At 46.0% G+C, this 11861-nt stretch overlaps 1 protein-coding gene across 1 annotated transcript in view; it reads right to left on the bottom strand.

Annotated features, from left to right (window-relative positions):
* The window catches only part of MCPH1 (microcephalin 1), a 229417-nt gene that overhangs the window by 197256 nt on the left and 20300 nt on the right, over window positions 1-11861 (bottom strand). Inside the window, 4 exon segments of the mRNA XM_060001202.2 lie at window positions 613-702; window positions 4286-4429; window positions 5829-5943; window positions 8943-9030. Coding sequence (XP_059857185.2) covers window positions 613-702; window positions 4286-4429; window positions 5829-5943; window positions 8943-9030 — 437 coding nt within the window.

Below are 11861 nucleotides of genomic sequence, written 5' to 3'. Positions count from 1 at the left end.
GAAACTCCACACCAGAGGCAACAGAGATGTCTTAACTTACTGACTGACACCACTAAGACTCTACTTTTTAAGAGGGAGGAGAGGGGCAGCCCCCAGGGAGCAGAGAGAAGCCCAGCGGGCGGGTGGTGCTGCGTGTCTCTAAGTCAGCAGCTGGAAACATAGGACGTGTTTAATTTTAGCAGCTGAATAAGCTTAGCTCACTTTTCAAAAGGCTGGCAAGCAGCATGACACGGCATAAGAGAGTAAACTCTGAAGTCAGACTGCCTACTTCGAAGCCCAGCTCGGCCGCTCACAAATGGTGTGACCTCTTACGAGCTGTCTGACTTCTCGCTGGCCGGACTTTCTCACCGGCAGGAGGGGGACAACGACGGGGCCTGCGTCACGGGGCTAACAGGACAATCAGACAAGATACAGACACGCGAGCAGTGCCCACGGCACAGCCAACGATGAAACTGAGCTAGTTATTGTTGTCACTTGTTTCACACATGCATCAAGTATGAAATAAAAAGATGGTGATTACTTAAGATACGTGGGCAAATAATTTCAGTACACGCCAAAGAGATTAAAGAATAAACCATGCACAGAACGAAGCTTTTGTGAAAATAATTTTACCTGAACACAAAGTATCACGCGAAAGGTTCAAAGATGCTTCACACAGAGCGTTAACGGTGTTATCGTCAGACTTTTCAACGATCTGGGAAGCTGAAAACATAATCAAAACTCCTCATTAAATAACAACTCTGATCTCTGGTAGTAGATGAAGCCAATACTAGGTCCACTCATTCCACTCATGTGGCACTGACACACACACCCACACCCACGACTTATTCCTAATACGTGCTATTCTAGATAGCTTACTCAAATCTATTACAGATGATGAGAATCATTAAAATATAATTTATACAAATCATATCATAAAAAAGGCACAGAATCCTAGGATAATAAAAGTTGGAAGGGCTCTTGGAAAGTCGGCCGGCCTAGACCTAAGCAGAAGCTCGATACGGGTAGAGAACCTTTCAGTCAGTCTCACTTCTCAACGATCAAGGCTTTTCTCACGATGATCACCGACAGCTGCCTCTATGACCAGAGCAGTGGTTCTCAACCAGGGGCGGCCTGGCCCCTGCAGATGCTGCTGGACGTCGCGGGTGGGGTTGCGGTGGACAGGAGCCATGCTGCCGGCATCTAGGGGGCAGGGGCCAGGGATGCTGCGGATCACTCTGCCGGGCACAGGATGGTCCCAGCAACAAAGAACTACGCAGCCCCAAGTGTCCGGAGGGCGGGGGCTTCAGAGAAAAACATCCCAGAGATCAGCGATTCAACAGCTAAGGCCACAGGCGTCACCTTCAAAGGCTGTGCATGCAACAGAGCACAGACAAGAGAGAGATCTCGGTCTCACGGCCAGAGATTTTTTTTTAAATTAATAATTAATTAATTTATTTATTTAGTTTTGGCTCATTGGGTCTTTGTTGCTGCACACGGGCTTTCTCTAGTTGCAGCCAGCGGGGGCTACTCTTTGTTGCAGTGCGCGGGCTTCTCATTGCGGTGGCTTCTCTTGTTGTGGAGCACGGGCTCTAGGCGCACGGGCTTCAGTATTTATGGCACGCGGGCTCAGTAGTTGTGGCTTGCGGGCTCTAGGGCACAGGCTCAATAGTTGTGGCACATGGGCTTAGTTGCTCCGCGGCATGTGGGATCTTCCCAGACCAGGGCTCGAACCCATGTCCCCTGCGTTGGCAGGAGGATTCTTAATCACTGCGCCACCAGGGAAGTCCCCAGAGATTTTTTTTTTTTTTTTTTGCGGTACGCGGGCCTCTCACTGCTGTGGCCTCTCCCATTGCGGAGCACAGGCTCTGGACGCGCAGGCTCAGCGGCCATAGCTCACGGGCCCAGCCACTCTGCGGCATGTGGGATCCTCCCGGACCGGGGCACGAACCCATGTCCCCTGCATCGGCAGGCGGACTCTCAACCACTGCGCCATCAGGGAAGGCCCCCAGAGATGTTTTTTGAGGAGACTTAAAAGAATACACTTCTGAGAAAACTTGGGCGAACGATTAGAAAATGAGAATAAACCGAGATAAGAAAGGTAAGCACACAGGTAACATTTTCAACTGCTGAATTTAAACTTAACTGCGGGAGGCAGTTACGTAGCAGAATTAACACTGTAAAGTAGTGGAATAAAGTTCAAGGCAAATTAGTTTGCACACATATATAATGATTTGTCGAAACAATCTGGACAGTTCCCTGGAACACTGCTAGTTACCTAGCTCAATGGCCATTCCCACCTGCCTCTTGCAACAGACCCTGATTTTATGAGTGCAGACACACACCCTAGTTAAGACTACTCTTCAGTCTTGCTTGCAGTGCCCTGCAGGTGACTTGTATTTGGTTTCCTACTTCCTAGGCTAAAACTACAGCAGTCCCCTTAGCTATGCCATCCTGAATGCCACTGCCCATTTTAAATTAAACTGGCAGATTAAATTAGATGTACAAACACAAAGAACTGTATTGTATTTCTTGGCTCATCCAGAGTGGTGTTTTGCCTTTGTAGCTCCTGGGCCACACACAGTCGCACTTAGCTTGCAAGCAGGAAGAGCCACAGGACTGCGCTCTGGCCAGCAGAGCTCGGCAGCGGCAGCGGCAGGAGCTGGTGAGGCTGCTCACAGGGAGCTGGCTCCAGGGAAGCCAGGCAGGAGGTCGGGAGCCCGCTCTCCAAGACACCACAGAACAGCCTCCCCGAACCCTGCCTGCCTCTTTCTTTGGCAGGACGGAGAAACACAACTCTATCTAAGTGCAGCCATTGGTTTTTGCATTTGTCCGTTATCGGCGGCCACAACTAAACTTAACTGATACACATGCCCATTGCATAAATATAGATATAAATTCAGGACAGATGAAACAACTAACCTTAAAAATAAACCATACAAGTAATAGCAGAAAATACAATTTTGAAAGCTTGTGGTGGAGGAGTTCTAAGCATCACAGGAATCCTAGAGGCCAGAAGGAAAAGACAAACAGAACAGATTTGTCTACCTTAAACGTAGTATTTCTGTTTCGCAAAAGTCACCGCATTATAACAGCAGAGTTCGTGTATCTTAACCTAGTTTCCCAAGGGTGTGAAACTGCAGTTCTTATAAACAGCTGGCAAAGGGTAAAATGACACAAACTTTTTGAAGGACAATGTGACAATATCTACCAAAAATTTTTAAATTCTGCCTTTATGAATTATTATTGCGATACATGAAATACAGAGGAACATAAAGATTCATATAGAAGCATGTCCACTGGCGTGTGGGTTATAACAGTAAACAGTGGGGGGAAAAGCCTTATGTCCAGAGAGGAAAACGGTCACAAAAGAACAAGAACCACCATACCATGTAGTTAAAAAGAATAAAAACTGCAGCGCTGTTTCTAATAAAGAAAAACTGGGGGAATTCGCTGGCTGGTCCAGTGGCTAGGACTCCTGGGGCCTGCAGTTCAATCCCCTCCCTCATCGGGGAACTAAGATCCCGCAAGCTGCACAGCGAGGCCAAAAATTAAAAAAAAAAAGAAAGACAAAATGGACAAATATCCAGCAACAGACGGATGCTTCAATATCAAAAGTCTAGACTACTATGCGACATCTTTAAAAATTAAAATAAAGATGGAGGTCCACACCAATACACTCTTCAGTAAAACAAGAAAGCTGAAAATGAGAGGTATGCCATGATCCAATTTAGGTAAAGAAAAGTTACACCACCACAGAGGAAAATACAGAAGCCTTATCTTGTTCATGTGTACACAGACATGTGACCCACTGAAAAAGATCTGGAGAAACACATCAACATAAAACATGGGTTACCCAGCGGCAGAGGAGAATGAGGTGGGAATCAAGATGGATGTTTACTACAAACGATGTACTACTGGTCAACGTTCTGTATATTACTTAAAAACTTTCAAGATAAAAGAAATAAAGGAAAACATAAACTGAAGCATTACTTAATCTAAAGCAAACTCCTTCAAAAGAGGGGCCCAATTAATTAAAAAAAAAATCCCGAATATATGAAAAATTACAAAGGAACAACAGGATCTTAAACCTGGAGAATACTACATACCCAATATACTCTTTAAAAATCTTAATAAAGCATAAGATTTTCTGGAAGAAAATATCAACAAAGTCTACGCTGATAGAGGTAAAAAAATGATTATAAGCTAAATTAACTAAAATATCTATGTAAAGGAAAAAAAAAAAAACCCTTTCCACAATTTATTCACCTACTTTGTAATTTCCATCGTATGAAGTGTCACTTACAGGTGGGGGAAAGATTCTCCCGTTTCTCCTTCATCTCCTGCAGCCTCTTCTCCACTGCACTGTGGTGGCCACTGCAGATTTTAACTGTGGGACTGTACACCAAGGAGCCATTAGATTCAAACAAGAGAACAGGAACATCATTATCTGAAAAGAAACAAAAATCCAGTTTTAATCTCAAAAAAATGCCTTCCTCCTTCAACAATATGATTCCTCTTAAGGACACCCCTGTCCCCTACTCCACGGGTTCCTCTTCCCTTTTTTTTCTCTTTTTTTTTTTTTTTTTTGCGGTACGCGGGCCTCCCATCACTGCGGCCTCCCCCGCCGCGGAACACAGGCCCCGGACACACAGGCCCAGCGGCCACGGCTCACGGGCCCAGCCTCTCTGCAGCACATGGGATCCTCCCGGACCGGGGCACGAACCCGCATCCCCTGCATCGGCAGGCGGACTCCCAACCACTGTGCCACCAGGGAAGTCCTCCTCTTCCCTTTTGACAGACACACACACAGACCCGCACGTGCACTCGGCGGCAGGAAGGAGGTCAGGGGATCCTTGGGCCATGAAGTAAGGGGCTCAGTGGTGGGGTGAACAGTGGTGTGCTTCCTGGAATCCACACCTTGCAGGTAATGAAAGAACTTTAGGACCCTGACCACCTGTCCCCCCTCTTAAAAAACAGACCACAAATCATTCAATAGCCTCTCCTTTGCAACTCTTAGGCCTGCACAACTTTTACTGCACTTCTGGCAATATGCAGACATACGTTAGTTGAATCTTTAATACCTTATAGTTGTAGTTTTTAAAAGACAATTCAGACATAAATTTGGTCTAAAAAGAGAACTTTTTAAAATCTATCATTACCATTTTGCTGAATTCTTTCCAAATACACTATCACTGGTGCAGGAAAGATGGCCAAATGGCAGAGGTATGAAGGCTGACAGCAGAGAGGGGCAGAGCTGAGGTGAGGCTGCAGGACAGGCAGATCAGATAGGATGTGGTCGGCTGCAGGACACGTGAAATACAGGATTTTACCCTAAGTATCTTTTCCTTAGGACGACACTGAGGACCGTTAAAGCCCGGGTGGGGCGGCCACGTGAGCTCGGACGTACACCCTTCTGACTGAAGCAGGGAGGTGGAGGCTAAGGACACAGCGGCTGGAAGGCCAGCCAAGGAGCTGCCGGACGCCCACATGGGGTGCTGCAGGCTTGGGAGAAGAGGGCAGAGGAGGAGTTGGGAGACCACTTCAGAGCAGGTCTGGGGTCCAGGGGGGTGACAGGCACCAGGGCGGACAGATGCCAAGGAGAACTCCACGTCTGTCTGGGGCAGCAGACCAGACGGTCATGTGGGATTTGTCAGGGAGGCACCAGCACAGCACCGAGAGACTCGATTCATCAAGCAGTGGGATGACCGAGCGCAAGAACAAAGGATTCAGCCAATGTTCTGCAAAGGCATCGGGCGGCACTGTGCAGGCTAAAGGTTCTGCTCAGTTCTGCTGCTTCGGAAGTACAGACACAGGCACCGGGGGCCGGCCTGCATTTCTCAGCTTACCCACAGTGGTTTTCTGCTGCTGCAGCTCTTTAGCCATTTTCTCAAACTTCTTTTGCAGTCTTTTATCATTTTCTGGTGTTTTAGGCATAAAATCTTTGGGCTGCATACACTTGCGCTGTACAAAAAGGACAGAAAAATAATACTGTATTGCGATTGTGTAAGACAGGAAAAGAACCCTTCCGTACACATTCCTGATATCTTTTGTAACATCCATAATACAACCTACTTAAAGAGATATTTCTTCATTATATGTGAATTTGTAATGTTTATTCTTCCTATAACTGTAAGAATATGGACAGAATTTTCAGACTGAATAAAGAGCTACACACTAAGTAGCTATGTTTTCTGAGGCATTTTCAGGACCCCAGCATTCTTAGTTTCCATGAAGATTCTTAAACAAAATTAGTCTCCTTTTCCTTATTTTTTGCTACTTTTATGTCTATCTCCCCCCTTCCTAAAAAGTCATGACACAGTAATAAAACACGAAAGTAATTATTTTATAACCACCAAAGAAGAGAACCATAATTTAATCTTGTCTTACTGTCTTTACATCACAGCAACTCCATTCAGCCAGTAAAAAACAAAACCTGTGACCACACGTCCAAAGGGTAGGGAATGAGGAAACCTCGGACACGTGATGTCCGGGTCACCGTCTCACCCTACCGTCCTCATGTCTCCTAGCACTTTTTATACCGCAGGCCCCCAGGTCCCCTGTGGAAGAGCCCATTTGGGCAGGTCGCCACCGTAAATACAAAAGCTGAGCTTGACACCGACTTCACCTACAGTTACTCCTACACCCGAGGGTCTCTGAAGGATGCTAGGGAAGCGTGTCTTCCGTCCAGGCCTCTTTAGGCATCCAGCCCAAGTGTGTTCACATGCGTCCCGGTCTAAAGGAAGAACTTCTTAGCCATTCAAGGCTGCTGCTACACTGTGCTCTTGTTCAGCACCCTGCTCTATCTGTTAGTAATGCACTCATTCATCATTTAACAAAGATGTTACTGTGTGTCAGTCACTGGTCTTGAAACAAAGAAAGATCCCTGCATCAGGGAGCTTATACTCTATGAAGGAGTGACAGAAAATACACATGACAAATAAGTAAACTACATCGTGTGTGTGTGTCAGGAGGATTAGTTCCAGCAGGCCTGGAGCTGGCCTGAACTGTTTTTGCCAAAGTACCTGGACAGCATGCAAGGCACTAATTCAACAGTGTTGCTTTGTAACTATGGGCCCCTGGTGCTTGGGGCGTTTCTACCCCCAAAGCTCGTCAACACTGCCCATTACCAGTGAGAGGGCCCCGTCGCTGGCAGAGGTAATGCAGTTAGAACAGGGGCAGGGGACCAGCATGCGCTCTGTGGACTCGGGAGCACTGCCACGCGGGGTTCTGGGGTCTTCGCGAGAGTCTGGCTGCCCGCACTTCTGCAATATGTTACCAAGGGGCAAGTACTATAGTAAGGAAAAAGCAGGCCGGGGGCTCAGGATGGCTGGCATGGTGGGAAGGACCTGCCACTGTAGACAGGGGAGTGAACCGCCGCTTAGTGAGAAAGGACCTGTGGACGTCAGAAAACCGTCTATGGATGGATGGGGGGAAGTGTGTTCCAGACAGAGGGACAGACAATGCAATGGCCCTAAAACACAAACAAACGTGGTATGTTTGAAGAACAGCAAGCAAGAGGGTCAGGCTGGCAGCAGAGTGAGGGGAGCGAAGACCCTCCCCAAAGACCAAAAGAATAAGGTCTGGAGTCAGGTTTAATCTGCAACTGCATTTGGAGAAAGGAAGGAAGGGGAATGCTTGTAGGGACTAATAAAACCTTAAGTGGTGAAGGGTACGAGCAGACATTATTAACACTTCAGATTAGGAAAAATTTAAAAGATGACTAACATCCAGCATTGGTCAGTGTTAAGAAAAAGTACCCTTGTACACTGCTGGTGGAACTGTAAGTCCCTTTCTAGATATTCCGCTTGGAGAAATAAACTCAAATACATCACACAAACAACCTACTTAGTAAAAATCGTCCATGATCTAAGGGTGCATGAATCCAAGACACATTCACGCTGTTTAACACAAAGCAGAAGGAAGTGGAGCCACGTACACACACTGACATGAAAACACACGGTTAAGTGAAGAAGAAAAAGCAACCCCCCAAATAGTACACGTAACGTAGTAGAACCTCGTTCACTCAAAGCACATGTACTGAAGACCATCTGATCAGCAAGGACCCAAGTCAAACTGAAGAGTGCTTATTTTGAGGGAAGGGAAATTAGGAGCGATATGTCTGATCTGTGTTCACTCAACGTACTACCAGCTGCTGCTGGTCTATCACAGAGTCATGAGACGCTCCATTTCACTACCGTCCGACACAATCTGGATGGAGACAAGTGAGTTTCCATCACTGCACGGGTGCGTTCCAGCTTGTCTGAGATGAAATGTGATGGAGACACAGGATTTACTATTTCAGAAAACTTGGAGACATCCATGGGAATGTCTTCCCTAGTCTACAGCTCTCCTCTGCCTCACTCAGTGTGGAGAAAGTCTGTAAATCTTCTCTCCAACGGGGATTCTCACATGACAACAAAGTGACTGATGTCACAGCGAACAGTTTACCCTCAGATACAGAAATCAATTAAAACTTTTAAATAATAAAAAACCAAAACGGTTGTGGTTCAAACATGAACCAGACCTCAGAGGAAAGCAGCATCTCTGTATTTGCACAGATCTTCTGTAATAAATAACTGTGTACACTTAGCTATTTCTGCCTCAGACTTTTGAGATTTTCCAGCCAAACAGATCAAATGTATTTTACTACAGATGTTGAGAACCTGAATCCTGAAGTAGTTACCAGAGCACCTGAAAGGGTGCTAGTTTCTTGTTTCTTGGCAACTTTTAGTTCTCCTTTGGGCAAACAGTCTCTTCCATTTATCACAAACTACATCAAAGCATTCATGGGATAAAGTAAGCTCTATAACTCATTAAAAAATGCTGTGTGAGAAGAATAATACAATCAATAGCAATATTAAGACAACTCTTGAATATATTTCTAAAAGTTTTATTTTCTAGGAAGAAAAAAATGAATAAATTGATGACTGCCAGAGTCCACACTGAAGTCCCGTACTTACTTTTTTTTTCATTAGGCTTGGTAGGTGCTCATTGGGATTAGCTGCAGGGAACAGCGATTCATCGATGTGCACTCCAGCTGTCCTGCATCTGTGTGATCAAAGCGAACGGTAATGAGCATGTTCTATTAGGGTCACACAACATTAAATCTGCACACGTGTCAGTTAACAATGAAAGAAATCCCTACACAGGTCATTCTAATAGACATGTCCTTTAACACAAGTACATTTATTACCAAACACAAAAGGCAATACAAATTCAATTTACCAAAACCTTCTCTATTTGGTGTTTTTAAGTGTAAGAGCAGAAGAGAAGTGAGAGGCAGGTACAGGAAGTACAATTTTTATGCAATAACTTGAGACCTGCAACACTCCAAAATGATCACTGTGTGGCACTCATAAAGCACATGCTATTAAATGCACAATTTAAGAGTAAACAGGCCATAAAATGAATAAGCTAGAGCTAGAAGGGTCCTAAAGAAATTGAAGCCAGAAAGCTTATCTATCCTCCAAAACCAAGTTCTCCTTCCTGTGTGTTTCTGTCAAGGCACCACCATCACCTGGAGACCTAGCTCTGCGGTCCCAGCTACGCTGAGCTGTACCTCCTGCTTCCACAGCCCGTCTGTCCTCACATCTGCCATTTCCCCTCCTGCATCACCCTTCACCTCCATACCTGCCTTGGGAATCCCTCGGCCATTACCCACTCCTAAGCATTCAGCTGCTCAAATCTAAACAATTACAATGATTTTCTAAATGATCTCCTTCGCTATGGTTTCTCCTCTTCTGATTCATTCATATAATACTGAAACATTAATCTTAAAACATTTTATTCATCTCTCCATAACCCAGATCAATCACTCCCGTGTTTACAAAATCATGTCACCAATCTAAGTCTTTTTAAAATAAGGCCACTAACCCCATCTCCAACTATATTTCATTAGACTATTACTGTTCAACATTTAGTACACAAATAATAGCTGAAAATATAATAAAACACAGTGCGATAAAAAAAGAATGAGGCAAATCTATCCCTAATGATACAGAAAGGTCTCTAAAATAAGAATGAAATGTGCATGTGTATGGTATTGTACAGTGAAGTATTTCTCACTTTAAGTCTGGAAGATGACACACCAAAATGTCAACAGCACTCATCAGCCGTGACTCTCAAAGTGTGAACAGAGAAGACGCCTGATGTGAGTCAGAACTACTGCCATCATGACAAGGATACATTCCCGGCCCGCTCACTCCTCACCCTCAAGAGCACACGGTGGAGCTGAAGCGAAATGACATGAGTCATCCCCACACACCAGATGCAGAAGCAGATATCAGAAGATATTAGAATGCAACTGTCTTCTATTAAGCCAGACGTGAAAGAAATTTTCAAAAATGTAAAAAAAAAAAAAAAAAAAAAAGGCAGCACAATTATTAGGACAAGAGAAGAACAGCAAGGTGGAGCAGAAGCCAGACGGCACAAGTGACACGACAGGGTCAGGAAAGGCTGCAGGTCAGAGGCCACCACCAGGCTGAACCGGATGAGGATGCAGACTTGGGAGGACGCAGGTCTTCTGTCTGGAGGAAGAGCAGAGACAAAAGCACAGCGAAGTGAAGAGGGTGATAATTTCGGGAAAACATCCAGCATTCGGCGTGAGTGAAGTGAATGAACAGGAGTCAGGAGACCAGTGACAAAGATGACACCCTCGTCCTGAGGGCTCCAGGGCCTGAGAAGGTGTCAGGGGCCCTGGACAGGTCCCTCTGAGGGACAAGTTCCAGGACAGGGACACCAAGACCAGCCAGGGCTAGTGGGGTAGGAGATGCCAAAGATTTCAGCAAGGCTGTGGGGCTGGGCTGGGGACCCGTAACCGAGCAACGCTTAGGAGTAAGAACAGCGCACGCCTGGCCTCTGGTTAGAGCTGATGGGCTGAGCACATGTCTCTCTCCTCCCCCCGCCAAACCCCAATCAAATGACAGTAAAGGAAAACAGAAGGACACAAACCAACAGAAGTAAAGAGCAGGTAAGAGAGAATCTGGGGGATTGAAGAACAAACAGGAAACCCCAGCCTTGCAGCTGGGGCAGTGGGTCTACCAGAAGGGTCCGGATTCCTCTCCTCACACCTCAAGGGAGGCCAGGGTGGGTCTGAAGAGCAGCAGCTCTACTCCTAACTGCTGCACCCCACTCGCTCCTCCAGCAGAGCAGAGGTGATGGGTTCTGTCCTCAGACACCGTGGACCGAAGACACACTGGACTAAGGACACCAGGCCCAGCTCCGGTGGGACAAAGACGTGCAGGAAACAAAATGTATTTGTGGTGCATCTTCAGATTCAGCTAAAAACCACTTTCATAGTCATAATAACGTCAATAAAACTACTGATTTAATTGAATGCGTACACTGGAATAATGAGAGGATTAAGAATCACGGAGGGGTGGTGGAGAGTATGTGCACGCGGTAAATGCATGTACGTGGGGACATCGAGGTGTGTCCCCCAAAGGCAGCTAGTTGGAAAGCTAGCCTCACCTCCACACCAAAAAGTCATTAGACAACATCAAAATGAACATCAGGACAGCAGTGGAGCCACAGTAATGAGGAATCCAGAGGTAAGTCAGAGCTCTAGAAAGAGCTGCAGGAGTGGAAAGGTGATGCCTCCAGAGAACAGGAGCTGGGGATTAAAAGGGACTAGTGTTCTTGCTGTAAGCCTCGTAAGACGAGCTGGTTTTCCTCTCTGTGGTGTGTGTGGGACCCAGCTCTCCCTTCCTAACAGGACAGCAATGGGAAACGAAGCATCCTGACTCAAAGGCAGGACAACGGCACCACAGACCAAGACGGAAGATGGAGTTTAGAAGCGGTTAGGAATGAGTTCAGTTCTGGACGTATTTAAACCCAGATGACTCATCCAAGCAAATCCATCTAGCAGGCAACCCCTTACG

Source organism: Delphinus delphis, chromosome 21, assembly GCF_949987515.2.
Source record: "Delphinus delphis chromosome 21, mDelDel1.2, whole genome shotgun sequence".
Classification (NCBI taxonomy): domain Eukaryota; kingdom Metazoa; phylum Chordata; class Mammalia; order Artiodactyla; family Delphinidae; genus Delphinus; species Delphinus delphis.
This window is presented reverse-complemented; position numbering and strand designations above follow the sequence as displayed.